Source organism: Stegodyphus dumicola, chromosome 4 (assembly GCF_044657685.1).
Source record: "Stegodyphus dumicola isolate Sdum_Otavi_A_Nest chromosome 4, ASM4465768v1".
NCBI classification, from domain to species: domain Eukaryota; kingdom Metazoa; phylum Arthropoda; class Arachnida; order Araneae; family Eresidae; genus Stegodyphus; species Stegodyphus dumicola.
In genome coordinates, this window is record NC_140771.1 from 73037287 (window position 1) to 73052123 (window position 14837).

The 14837-nt window shown below is 30.8% G+C and overlaps 1 protein-coding gene across 1 annotated transcript; it reads right to left on the reverse strand.

The window, feature by feature from the left end:
- Window positions 1-9902: 9902 nt before the first annotated feature.
- On the reverse strand, window positions 9903-14520 carry LOC146997575 (uncharacterized). The gene is made up of 3 exons (XM_085815077.1): window positions 14066-14520; window positions 13179-13332; window positions 9903-10356 (listed from the first exon to the last, which is right to left on the reverse strand). Exons 1-3 carry the CDS (start codon window positions 14121-14123, stop codon window positions 9903-9905), a joined length of 666 nt encoding a protein of 221 aa, XP_085671203.1. The 5' UTR covers window positions 14124-14520.
- Window positions 14521-14837: the final 317 nt, after the last annotated feature.

Sequence of the window (14837 nt, forward strand, 5' to 3'; positions counted from 1 at the left end):
TATTTCATAAATTACGGTTTCATATTTTTAATTTTAGAATTTCTGCATGCCATCTTACGAGATTTAAACTGATGATCTATAATCCGGAAAAATCGATAATCCGGAATCGCCGAAGTCCCGACGAGTCCGAATTAACGACTTTTGACTGTACTCATATACACATAATTATACTAAACTAATTTAAGGAAACTAAATTCCTATAGCAAAATGGGGAAAGTGTAGAATGTTGACTGTCCAACATCTGGCACATCTAGTAATTTTACATTATACTCCATCTGATATTATGTTTCATTAAGGTAATCGAATTATAAACAACCTTCATTAATAATGCGCTTAATAAACCAATTAAACTAATTAGTTATAACTAATGCTAGTCCATAATTATATAAAAAATAAAGGCTAATCTTTGGAATATGGTAACAGGTAGTTTGGCGACATTTTGGTAAGGCTATAAAGTTTACTAGCTAGGACTTTAGCAGTGTACATGGATAAAGTCAAGAGTGTGCGCAATGCCATTTTTGTGCAATTCTGAGATGTTTTTTCAAGTGAAAATAGGTCGACGTGCACATGGATGATACCGTGTATGTGCAATTCTTAAAAACGCGGCAAGCAGTGGGCGATTCTGCACTTTCTCCCAATTTCGCACCTAATCTTCGTCATGATTAAGCACTTTTGTGTCATAAAAATTCTAGCATAAGCGTAATTCGGCTAGCAGATTGTTGGAATAAAATGTTGAGTAAAAAAAAAATAATAATAAAATAAAAGCCTTTACTTCGTGAAAACAAAATGGCGTCCCCCTCCCCCCAAAAAAACTAGCAGGTTGCTGTAGCAGGGTTGGTCGCCAAAAAATCGCCGAGTTACCATAATACAAAGATTAACCAAAATAAACATTGAAATAATTCATTTTGTCGGTAATTAAATCGCAATGTAATCATTAATCCTATTTCCTTAGTATAAATTACTAAGGGAAAAAATTACTAATTTACTGATATATAAAAAGAAATATTTGACAGTCTTTCCTTCAATTTTTACTTTCAGGTTTTGCTAAAAAATAAAAATAACTTGCCGTCATTCGAGTATAATTGAAAAATAATTCTGGGTACTTCTGCCTCAGTGACGGAAACAATGCTGCATGAGCGGAATACGTATCTCGCTCTTGAAAAATTGACCGAACCCATTCCCGCCTTGGAACACAAACGCTTTTGTACAGCAAATACATACATATTAAATTACTTCTCAAATGCATAACGCGCTTTCTTTCTTCAGCTTTTTTAACTTTAGACATTCTACCGCAAACTTTCGACATTGTACCCCAAAATAGGAAATATTGCCCATACGCAAATCAAAGCGACTTGATTGGTTGGGGGTAGTAATTCTTAGGCTTTGAGACTTACAAGTGTAAACGGGTGGGATCCTTGGGAGTATCAACTTAACGTTAGCGTACGTTTCTTGGGACCAAAGTTCCGCTAGTGTAAACGGGCCTTAAGGCGACCAGACACACTTGCAGAATTTTCTTTGTGAATGGTCGCCTTACAGAGGGAATATTCAATACCAAAGTATACTTATGTTTTCAGAAATACTAGTTTCTTTCAGAGGTGGTTTTTGCTACGAGTTGGTTCTCTGAATACACACACATAAGCACTTACATTTCTGAATTACAAATAAACACCGGTATCAACCGACATCTCTTTAACGCGAACAAGTTCATTCACAATCGCAGAACTTTTCTCCCTGTTAACGCTGACGAGAAGAAAAAAATTCCCCTCCCTTCCCCACTCTCAGAAGTTTCCCAAACAAGCAATATGGCGCCGCTGTAGTTATTGTTCTGCGATGGTGGTGTTATTTTCTTCGTGTGGTTGTAGTAATGCAATATATTATTTACTAGGATTTACTGTATTACAAATTTTACTATGTTTTACTGTTTAGAAATTAGTAATAAATAATAAAATACCAGCACTGACTATGAATATACAACTAAAGCCATGCACGTGTAATTGTGTCTAATGTTTGAGAGAACGTTGCTGATAACTGACTAGTTGTGAAATGGAGTTTTTGTGCGTGAAATTGATGTTCCATCTTTAGTTTTAACCTGAAAAACAATGTGCTTAAAGACTGAAAAGTGATAATTTCAGACTTGATAATTTGGTTCAGTGTGCAGATGCAGAAATATAGTTTTTGCATTCTACTGAAACTGTATTTTAAAAAATTTATTTTTTTGATTACAGTTTAGAAATACTTTTTTAAAGCTTGTTCATGTAGATGCTTTATCATTTGAATATTATGTACTAATAAATTTGAGCATACCTTACTTAAAAATAATCTTGCATGATTCAATTTTTCGACTAATGTGATGTGGCCAAGCAAAAAGAATGTTTTTTATGTTTTAAAAAATGCACTAATTATATTTCGCGAGCAAAAAAGTTAAGTTTTATTAATGAAATAAACATTGAAATATTTAATGTGTTTATTACTTATTGAATGGGGTAGACAAGACATACAAGCTTAAGGAATCTTTTTTCCACTACTAAAATTATGTGAAAATTTAGATGATCATAGTAGCTTACATTGTTTTTTTCTTTACAAGTATGAGACTAGAACCACATTTTTACATTAAATATTTTGTGCTATTTTGTTAAAACACATATTATCATTTTTATGCATACTTTAATTTTCATTATTATTAGTTTGATGAAGAAAATTTCAAATGTGTTTTTCATAAATTGCTTTTGAAATAGAAATAGATTTGTAAATAAGATTTATGTAATATTAAATGTACTAGTCTTGGGAGTATAAAAAGTGAATTATTTATTTGAAAAAAATTACATTAAGTTGAAACCTCATATAGTGGTTATTTTCTTAAATGACCACCTCTGATAATGGCACATTTGTCAGGACAATAACTAAATAACAGGACTTAAAAATCATTCATAGTTTTGTCAGGCTACAGGAAACTGGCATTTTCCCGAATTGTGGAGTTGATTGTTTTAGGAACGTTTTGCTGTATAATCAAATGACTTCGGTGTAGTAATTTTTACGTGGGTATGAATTTTGCAGAAGTAATTGAAAGTTTTTACGAGACAATTAAAACCAAAGCTTTTCGGATCATGAGTCTTATAAGGGCACTGTTATAGCATTGCTTTCAGATATAGTTTGAGTAATATTTAAACATTATTTTCGAAAGCACTTCCACAGAGAATCCAGTTGTTCTCTGTGGATGAAAACCCATATAAATAAATCTTCTGTACAGCCTTATACAAATGCAGTTAAAATTACTGTCATTACAATTAAGCGAATATAGCTACATTTGTTTACAAAAGGTTATTATTGCTAAATACTGCACTATATAAATTTCATTTGCCATTGTAATTTCAGAAAATGCTCAGCATGAGGTATTTTTATAATCTACTCTCAAAAACAATAGCTACCTTTTCAGTACTTTAAATTTTACTATTTAGAATTTTTATGGTTCAAAATAATATTTCTATACATTTTCTAAAGTATTCTTTCTACAATAGATATCTAAATAACTTACACCTAAAACACTGACTCAAATTTATTCAAATAATGCATCGCTTTAATTAAATTTATGTTTCTTTGAGATGATATATGAAGAACCTTGTGTACTTGAAGCACTTCCGCAGAGGATCCGTTAAATGTAAACATCGCCAAAATTGGCGATAACAGTGCAAAGTTGGTAACCCGGCGAATTCGGTAATCGTAGGTAGCAACCTGATTCTTCAAACGCTTAGACAACGAATCTGGAATCTGTTCTCGTATCTAAATGGTTTTGAACCATAGGCACTCCGAAATTTTCAAATCATTGGCATTGGCTGTTCTCGTATGTTCTGTGCGTGCTCCGTTTTGCCTCTGGCTGGTGGTGCATCACTACCGGATGAGCAGGTGAAATTACGGCGGAGGGGGGGGGCTTATTGATAATTGGTAACACGCCTGTTTAGAGTAGTATGACTGTGTTCTTAATAATTAAAAGACTTAAACACTCAGAACCATAGGGTACCCGAGTCCTAAAACATGATTGACGTGGGCCGCAATAATATAAGGTTTAAATAATTAACTAAAGTTTTTATTTTTATTATTCTTATTTTTATCTAAAATAATAAGAATTACATCACTTTTCATGCTTAAAAATTTGACATATTTTTAATGTATCTTAGCAATTACCTTTCAGAAGATGCTAGGTGTTTATATATGATAGATGATTAAAATGAAATAAAGAAGTAATAATGAATAAAAAAAAGTATTATTGGTTCTCTGAGATGAGATTTAAAAAAAAAAAAATTTAAAGATTTTTTATTGGTCATCAAAGTTAGTAAACCACTGCTTTGAGTAATTAATCAACCCAAAGTTTGACTTTTGAAAGATAACAAAATGTATAATGTTCTCATAGTTTTATTTACAATGCTACTCTAAAGGATTTGAATATTATTGAAGATTCTTGGCAATGTCCAGTTTATTGTGAAAAAGGCAGTTGTTTCAAAATAAAATATTTTAAGCTATCAGCAAGTAAATTCAAAAAATAACTTTGAAAATTGCTTGCATAAAATGGATATTTGAAATGTATTATTCTGTAATGAATCCATTAATCTATTATATGTATAGTAGCACTTAACATATGAAACACAATTTTGGAAATATTGACAAGCAAAGCACTTAATGAAAAAGACACTTTTAAATGTACTAAAATATTAGTATCTGTATGAACAACAGAGAATATATGTAATGAATAATACCATGACCAAATACCTATATAAACAAAACAAAATTAAGTATTCTCATCCTCGACACTTGAAAAAGTAATTCTGCTGTGCAACATTTAGTGAATTTCTGATTGCATGATATTGCAAGCATTTTTTTAGATTTTTCCTACTAGTGGTTAAGATCATTAAATACTGGTAGTTTGATCTGTGTTCATATCATGGTTAAAGGGCTGGCTGCATGGTTGATTTTTCTAGTTTTCCTCATATGTAATGCAAATACAAGCCAGTTTCCCTTAGAATGTTCATAAAGGCATCCTTCTTCAGGTCAACAGCCGGTATGCTTTGCCATATTCGAATAACCTAAACTTTCCTTCAGATTATACATTGAAAGGTTATATCTGTAGTAAGCAGGACAATGATCATTCAGCTTCTATCCGTGTGGAAGGAGTATATTTAAAACATGTCAGAACTATGGGATTCATAACAAAATCGACCATTAATCTTGAACATTGTATCAAGTGTGCCGTTTTTCTTACGTTATGGGTTTCACTAACAAGATATTCATACTTTTGTTCAAGTTCACAAGCAGTTCAGCAATACAGTTGCTGTATACTGGTAGTTTGACCCTAGTTTGAATCTTCAGTACTCAGTATCTTGGGCCATCACACTGTCATGGCCCCTAAAGCTATTACTGCTTGGCATAATATAAGCAAAGCATTTACGACTCATTTATGATACAACATTCTGAGAAGTGTTTCATCTGCCTTTCTCATGCACCTGAATGCATCATTCAGAAGAAAATGATGTTGCTGCGTTTAATTTCATCAGGCCTGATGAAAGGTCTAGAATGCTGCAAGTGCTGGTTTTTTCCCACATCTGTTATAAGAAGAAATAATTTCAGCGATATCCTGGAACTAGAATTATCCTAGTTTACATATGAATTTGTCAACAGCATATGCTATTTCCTAAAAATCAATGAAAATATTGCTTTTTTCATTCTCATTTTGGATATTCTAAAATGCAGTAATGTATACAGCATTGATTTACGTCCATTTTAAGGTAAATTTGCTGATCATTTCTTATAAGTTTCCAAACATCTTTTCAGAGATGGACTTTCTTCTTTCCAAAGTGAAATGTGTGTCAATGCAATTTATTTCAAATGACTATGGCATGACATCTAGTCTTCACTTTGGCATTCATGTTTTTTTCATTATTTTACAGAGACATTGCTATTTATTTTTAAGTGTTTTTAATGTGTTATTGAAAATATTTGTAATATAGGCATTTACAAAACTTTGCATTGACCAGAGATATAAAGTTAGTCTTCAGTTAAAAGACTTGTTTAGGATTGTGTAAAGGATTGGAAAAAAAAAAAAAAAAAGGCCCTTTTCAGGGCTATACAAATTTAACAAAAGATATATGACATATTGCTAATCTTGAATATTGCTATATATACTTTAATTTATATGCTTTATAATGTTTATAATGTTTAACTCATTAATATTATGTCTATTCCTGCTAAGTCTAATTTTTATCCTTTAAATATCATGTTTCACTGTTTGATATTATTTTTTGCCAGCTAACTCTAATTTACATGTGTTTAATATGTTTCTTCATAATTTTTATGCTTTAAATATCATATTTAACCTTTTGATATATTTTCTGCGGCTAACACAAATTTAGATGCGTTTAATATGTTTTTTTTAATTTATATGCTTTAAACATCACGGATCACCCGTTTAATTATCTTGCAATATGTTTGTTTAATATGTATAATAATATAACTTAATTTCTATGCTTTAAATATCATGTTTAAACTTTTGATAATTTTTTTCTGCGGCTAACTCAAATTTAGATGCGTTTTATATGTTTCTTTAATTTGTATTACGGTTAACCTTTTTAAATATCTTGCAACGTAACTGTACACCGCTAAACTCATGGCCGATTAGCCGTTGACGAGCTTGGCGAGTAAATACGCTTCGCTGCCAACGGATCCTCTCCAGAAGAAAACCCTAATAAATTATTAATATATATAGGTAAATGGTATTTTTATATATTTTTTGGGTAAAGTGCAGAATCGCCCACTTATTTATTTGGCACTTTTTATAAAAGTAAGAAAAGGATACAAAGAAATTGGATTTTTGTCAATTTTCTTTTGACTTTTTAAGTGAAAATAGGTCGATGTGTACATGAATAAAGTCAAAGGAGTGCACAATGGCATTTTTGTGCAATTCTGGGATTTTTTTTAAGTGAAAATAGGTCGATGTGTACATGGATACCGAGTATGTGCAATTCTTAAAAACACGCCAAGCAGTGGGCGATTCTACACTTTCCCCATTTTGCTATAGGAATTTAGTTTCCTTAAATTAGTTTAGTATAATTATGTGTATATGAGTACAGTCAAAAGTCGTTAATTCGGACTCGTCGGGACTTCGGCGATTCCGGATTATCGATTTTTCCGGATTATAGATCATCAGTTTAAATCTCGTAAGATGGCATGCAGAAATTCTAAAATTAAAAATATGAAACCGTAATTTATGAAATAAAGAACAATTATGATCTAAAGGGTATCAAAATTTGCAAAAAGAAAAAGCTTAATATTTATTTGTTTACTTTATTAAACATTTCTTTCAATGTAAGTTGTTTAAGTTTTGCTTCGTTTCATGTGATAATACTTTCTCTTTAATTCTATTAAACAGACATAATTTCTTGTTCAGTTACAAAGTTCCGCCGTTCAAGTCCTATAATTGCTGTGTCAAGAACACCGACTAATTTGTCAATCGAAATTTTTTTGTTTTCAATAACCTCTGTCACTTTTCTTCGCTATCGGAAGCGAATTATAATGACGAGGAACTTGTTTTAAATCATATCAAAGACGGAGCATATCGAGATGAAATACTACATTTGGTAAGGAATTATAAGCCAAATAAAATAAAAACATCTGCGCTGAAGATAAGGATAGTGCTGACAAATCAACTTCCAATTCATTAGGCGCCCGCCGCCGAGCAGCGTGAAATTGATAAACGGATTTCGGATTTCAAAACATACTTTCGCTTTAGATTCTTTACATATTAACAAATATCTATCGGAAATTCTATTTGATATAATCGAAAGTTTAAGCTTACTTTTATAAAATTGCTCTTACAGTCTGCAAAAAATAATAAGCCGGATGCAATTCGAAAATTAAGGAACAACGCAATCATCAACATTAACTGAAATGGATAATTAGATAATTTTAGCTTATACGTCCATTATACATAAAATGCGCACGCGAAAACGTATTCTGCACTTGCGCACACTCATATGCGCAGTCGTAAAAGGTCTTACGCGCACGCGTGAACGCCTCTGCGCATGTGTCAACGTGGCGCATGCGCAGAAAGTTTTTAGTTTTGATGTCCGGATTATAGATCATTCCGAATTATGGGTGTCCGAATTAACGACTTTTGACTGTATATATAATTGAAAATTAATGTTCTTGTCAGAACATTTTATACTTCTGTCTAATTGAACTTTTTAAAATTCATATTTTTTTTAATTTGTAATGCATTTAAAAAATTATGAATAGGAACATAATTTTATCAAAATAAGTTACATAAATAAAGCATTTATTTTCTGTGGTTTAATAATAAGAAAGAAAATTGCAATCTCTTTGAAACTGAGCTCCCCCCAAAAAAAGAACCTTTTTTAAAACTTGCATACTGCTACAGATTGCCCTTTGTTCATTTTTATACATGTTTTTAAAACTGCAAAAATTTAATTATTGATTCAGAATGTTTTTGTAGATTTCTAGCATCTGGAACTAATTATACAGACCTGGCATACACTTTCCGTGTTTCTAAATCTTCAGTTTCACATATTATTCGCGAGACCTGTGATGTCATATGGCAAGTCTTACAGCCACTGGTTATGCCTATACCAGCATCATCAGATGAATGGGCTGTAATAGCAGAAGGTTTTGAATATAAATGGAATTTTCCCAACTGTGTTGGTGCAATCGACGGTATGTATTATGTCTTGCATTCCATATTTATTTGTCAGTGAGCACTTTTGAAATACAAAAATTGCATTATATTAAAATTAGGCAAATGAAGATTCTTTTTAAAGATAAATATAAAATATTGCAGAATCATCTAACTTGATATATGAGCTGTCTTAAAATATCAAAAGACTGGAATTGTTTCATAATAAATAAATGAAAGTGTGAAATGAAAAACAAACTTTAATATAAAAAGGAATTTTTTTGCAAGTTTCTAATTTAAGAACTGAATTTATTATTGGAAAAAGTATTTATATTAATTTTTATCATTAAAGTGTATATTATTTTTCTTTAGGCAATTAATAACTGTTGCTTTTTTTTTTTCTTGTAGGTAAGCATATCAGAATACAAGCTCCACCGTCAGCTGAATCAACATATTATAATTATAAGGGCTATAACAGCATAGTCCTAATGGCAGCGGCAGATGCTAGTTACACTTTCCTTTATGTTGATTCAGGCAACTATGGACGCATCAGTGATGGTGGAATTTTCAGTAACTGTTCACTAGGTAAAGCTTTGGTTAGTGAAACTTTGTTTTCATTTCCAAATCCAACACCATTATTAAATAGTGATCGAGTTTTGCCTTTTGTATTTGTTGGAGATGAGGCTTTTCCACTCAGGAAAAATATTTTACGCCCTTATCCTGGCAAATTTCTGTCGAATGAAAGAAAAATTTTTAATTACAGACTTTCTCGAGCAAGGAGGTGCGTTGAAAATGCTTTTGGCATATTGGCGTCTAGGTGGAGAGTACTTCGTACTGAAATTGCCCTGAACCCAGAGCATGCTAATAAAGTAGTTTTGGCATGCTGTTGCCTTCATAATTACTTAATGAAAAATGAGTTGGGAAAGGCAGCTAAGAAATACTGTCTAGTGAACTTTGCTGATTCTCTCCTTTCAAATGCCACCATTAAAGAAGGTATGTGGAGAACAGAAGAATTTACATGGCAACCTCTTGGCCGTCTAGGGGCCAATAATTCATCCCGTGCTGCATCTGCAGTTCGAGATAATTTTTGTGAATATTTTTCTGCAGAAGGAGCAGTACCATGGCAAGAAAGGAAAGCATTTATTGTGTAAATTTATTTTTTGAAAATATTTATGAAATATGTAAATAAAACAATAAAACAACTGATTAGTGTTATGTACAAATAATTTCATTTATTTCTTGCCATAATTTGTAAAAATTGTATTTTCGTTTCCAATTTTTTTTCATCAGTCATTTTTTTCATATCACTATGGAGACTCAATAAAAATAGTTTATCATCATCATCATCATCATTTTCACATCGATGGTGATTTTTTAAATATTTATTTGTTTCATCAATAACAGAAAGCAATGAACTTTCAATTGTTTCTCTCTTTTTTCTTTTCTTCCCTCTAGGAGTATTTTCATCATTATTATTTGAATTAGTGTTATCTAAGATTTGTCTGGAGCTTGATGCAGGTGATAAAGGTGATTCACATGAGGGCATAACGTGAATAGCAGATGGCTCCACATATTCAGGTTCTGTCGGATATTCAATATTATCTGAAGACTCGGAGACAACAGATTCTACTGTGAAATTAAGCTCCTCGAATTCTTTGTTTCCTTGAAAGTTTGTCTGTGTCCTGTTTAGAAGGAAAAAAAGGAAAAAAAATCAAATGCATATGAAAAATATTTTTAATACATTAATGATTATTTTGTGATACAAAGTAATTAGGTAGTGAAATAAGCAAATTTAGAATCTTATTTGTTACTGCATTAAATAGCTCATTTTTTAATTTCTATTACTTATGAACTGCAGACAATTTAAATAGATCTTAAAATTTAGCATGAAAAATAATGTAAACCAAGAGTCTTCTTGCTTCACTATGATTACCTGAAACTAAAAAGCTTTTTTTGTTAATTTGAATTATAACATCCCATTGGATTCTTTTCTTACATAATCTTTTGTGTTTATTAATATTTGCAAGAATAATTTCTAAAAAAATACAATTTGTTACATCCAGTTGTATGGGGTAATTCCTAGTCATTACGTTCTTGGAGCAGTGCTGGATCACATTTTGCTTTTAATTAAAATAATATTTTATCAAATGTGGGGAGGGGTGAAATCATCATCACTCTTTGAATCTTTTGTACTGCAATATACAACTGAATTGTCATATTTACTCACTAATAATTTTATCGTACAAATATGGAGAAGGCAAAATGACATGAATAATTTATTTTCCGAAGTATGGTCAAAATAAATAAGGTGTATTAGATACATTTAATTAAATTACATACATTACTGCAATAATTTATTAAATGCATTAAATCTGTCATTGTATTAACAAGGGCTGAAATTTAAAATATTCTTAATTTATCCACAAAATATCCGGATAAAAAAAAAGGCAGCACTAAACAATCTCGTGAAATAACAAAGCTCAGAAAATACAACAACGTGAATCATGAACTTGAACAAAGAGTGAATCGTCTATTGAACTTGAACAAAGAGTGAATCGATCGTGAACTTGAACAAAGAGTGAATCGTCTGCTTTTTTACCTCGATGCAGATTAGAAGGAAAAAAACTTATCTTTTTTCTTAAACTTTTTATGTCAATAATTTTGTATTTCCATTATGACTCATTATTATTCAGTTATTATGACGTCATTATTCGGTAAGTATTTTTTCTTCGATATTTCGTACTCAATGTTGCGGTTTCCGAAACCAAGAAACTCAGAATATAAACTGAATGCTTATATTCTGAGAGGCAACGCAGATTTCAGGAGTTGGCGGATTTTCGGTATTTGACTGTATTTGTAGACATTAAGACGAAAAAATGGAACAGATTATTGGACGTGGAATCGCATCTCAGATTAAAATTATGACAATCTGTCATCTCAGCACAAACAGTTTCATCCTTCTCATTAATCCAAATAAATGTTATTTATAATGTAACATTTATTTATATTAATGCCATAGAAAATCAAATTTATAGTAGTGAAGATCAGCGGAATTATGAGTTAAATAACATGGATGTAAATATTACTATTGGAGGCTGCAATTTAACAGTTGTGATGACAGTAGTGTTTTTGACAGTAACAATAATGTAGTATGCCCTAAATAGAGATTACTTTAAATGACTTATAAAGAGTATAGTAATTATAAAGTATATAGTATATATAGTAATTATAAAGAAATCAATATTTTAGATGAAAAAGAAGAATCTCTTGCTTTCATTGAAAAAATTTTGAATATGCATACAAAGCCCTTACATAATAAATGAAAATATTGAGCCACTAATAACTCTTATTTCTTTCTATAGAAACACAATCACAAGAGAATTTTATCAAATTTTTTGTATCTTACAGTTTAAGACAAATTTTATCTAATCTTGGCTTACACATTTCACATTCTATAAATAAAAAAATATCACTATACTTTGGAGACTGTTTTGAAAAATTTCATGCCATGAAAGATTTTAACAGTTAATTCAGTAATAAAGTATTACAACTTCATTTTTTAATTCAATTTCATATATATTTTTGTATTTATTTTCATTATGAATTAATGTAATAATTTAAGCACAACTCCTTGATCTGATGGTATATATTATGATAATTAATCCCAGGCTTTATGTGTTAAGTGCAAAGTAACTTCATAAAATTAAAGCAGGTATGCATAATCTGAAACACTAACTTCTGAACATCAAAATGGTCAGTAACACATCAGTTTTGAGCTGTATGAGTACAGAAATATGGGCATCAACTATAGAGGGATAAACTATAAAAAGAAATTGGCCACAAAAAGAAAAAAATATATATACAGACAAGTCCTCATTAAAATATTTAGAAACTCAGCTTTCAAAGGAAAGAGCAAGTGCTTTGTTTATATTATGCATATGCTGTACTTTGTTAATAAGTTTACATTGCAAAAATATTGGCCTATTTTTAATTGGGAAGATTAAAAAAGTACAGAACAGCAAAGTTTCTACAACATTTTTTTATGGGTAAGAACTTCAGTTGGCCCAAACACATTAGAAAAAAACTATAATGTGTAATACAGTTTTATTATAACACATTTACAAGGTGTTAAACCATTCATAACGAGTGATGAGGCAATAAATGGTAAAAAAAAATTGTGTAGGAGAAGTTTTTGTTTTCCAGAGCATAAATATTTGGATAGAATTTGAGTTATGGCAAAGCATATAAGGTCTATCTGCCTAAGGGGAGGAATTTCTTAAGTAAATTGGTTTATATCCACATATGTGACTATCTAACATATTTAATAAATTTATATCAATAAAGTTACAATTTTTGATTGCTAGTCAACCTAGGATAACTCCAAATAATCCATTTATGCTTTATAATATTACAGACTACTAACAAGTAAGATTGTATTTTGTTAATATGAAAATTTATCATTTTATATTTAACATAACTAAATAATTTGGTTCTGAATATTTACCTTCGATGGCGGATACATGGATCCAAAAATGACATTTGGGGCATCAGATGCCATTGCTGCTTTGCAGACTCTGCACTAGCTCCACTTTTGCATTTTGTTTTTCTTCGGCTATATTGCTTACGCAGATTCTGCCACCGGTAAGTAACCTCTTCAACTGTGAAATTAAAAAAAATATAGCCGAAATTTTAATTCAACCACTGTAATTAATTACTGTTTAATTATTAATACTTTATGCAAACAATTATATTAATTATATGAGATTCAAAATGTATCCATACGAAAATGAAATATGGATCTTATATATTTTTATATATGGATATTTATATATTTAGGGATTTTTTATGTATTTCGGAATAAACATTTGCATGAGAAATGAAGAAAATGTATTTCTGAAAATTGAGGAGGAAAACTTTAATCAAATTTTTACTACTGTTGATCTTCACACTTACTACTTTTACTTTCTTCTTCTCATAAGCCTTTAGTAACATGTTGCAAAAAAGAAGAGCAAACTAATGTAAAGACAATAGCTGAAATTATGTAATCATTTGAATTGCTATAATTTGGGAAAAATTTTAAATATATATAATTGAAGGTTGCTGCATATAATTTTCATAGAACAGTGTACATTTAGATACAGTTTAAAGCAGTTAATAAACTTTAATTTAAAAAAAATCCATCTACTGAGCTTATTTAAATTTTATAAAACTCAGATTTTCAGAAATGTTCCAAAATGCTATAATTTAATATATGTCAACAAATTTTTATCGTGTAATCGTTAATAAACCTGTTTTGTACTTGAACAATTGCGTTAGTCGAAAGAGAACTAGAATAAAAGAGAGCACATTGCAATCCGAAAGGAGCAAAAAAATAAATAAATGGATACATACCATCTCGGTTCAGTCTTTCGGCAACCAGTAGCCAAGCAACGTCTTGTCCTCTTTTCATTCGATATTCTTTTTTTCTATTATCTCATAAAATCTGATGTTGTTGTACTTCTGCAATTAATTTGCAGTCAGACGTAGTCAAATCTTCCGCCATGTTTTTCGCTTAAAGCATCAACAAAACCCTCGTGATAGTTTGTACGTCTGTGATTGGCCAAAGCTTTCATCTCATAGGTTCGGAGTTAAAATTTTCCATCTCTTGGGTTTACGTCAATTCCCTTTGAAGATTAACCGCTCGACTTAGGTTAAGTTTCTTAGGACGTTAGCTTACGCTTCTTGGGACCAAAGTTCCGCTAGTGTAAACGGGCCTTTAGAGAGATTCATTCCGTAGATGCAATCTCCCTAAGACAACCACCTCTAAAAGATAAACGTATCTCTGAGAACGTGAGTATATATTGGTATTGAGCATCACCTCTCTAAGGCGACCACTTGCAAAGATGAATTTTTATTTGCGGCTGGTCGCCTTAGAGAGACCTCGTTGTGTGTGGTGTATATGATTACTGTTATTGTTTCCGAAAAAAAAAATTTAAATCAAATAAATAAGCATGTTTAGTAAAAACCCTCTCTAAAACGATCACCTGCGTTTCCAAGTTACTCTGATGGTCTTAAAGAGATCATATTTTCATTCTGTTAATTTTATTGTTTACAAGAAGTCTATTAGCGTCAGATAAAAAAAAAAAAAAAATAGCATAAACCCATATACACCAACAGAAGATTT

Excerpts from the sequence above, each read along its gene's own strand:
- LOC146997575 (XM_085815077.1), bottom strand. The coding sequence starts at position 14,123 with ATGAAAAGAGGACAAGACGTTGCTTGGCTACTGGTTGCCGAAAGACTG. Across the intron at positions 13,333-14,065 it reads CGAAAGACTGAACCGAGATG|TTGAAGAGGTTACTTACCGG; the intron begins GTATGTATCCAT and ends TTAATTTCACAG. Across the intron at positions 10,357-13,178 it reads CCATGTATCCGCCATCGAAG|GACACAGACAAACTTTCAAG; the intron begins GTAAATATTCAG and ends CCTTCTAAACAG.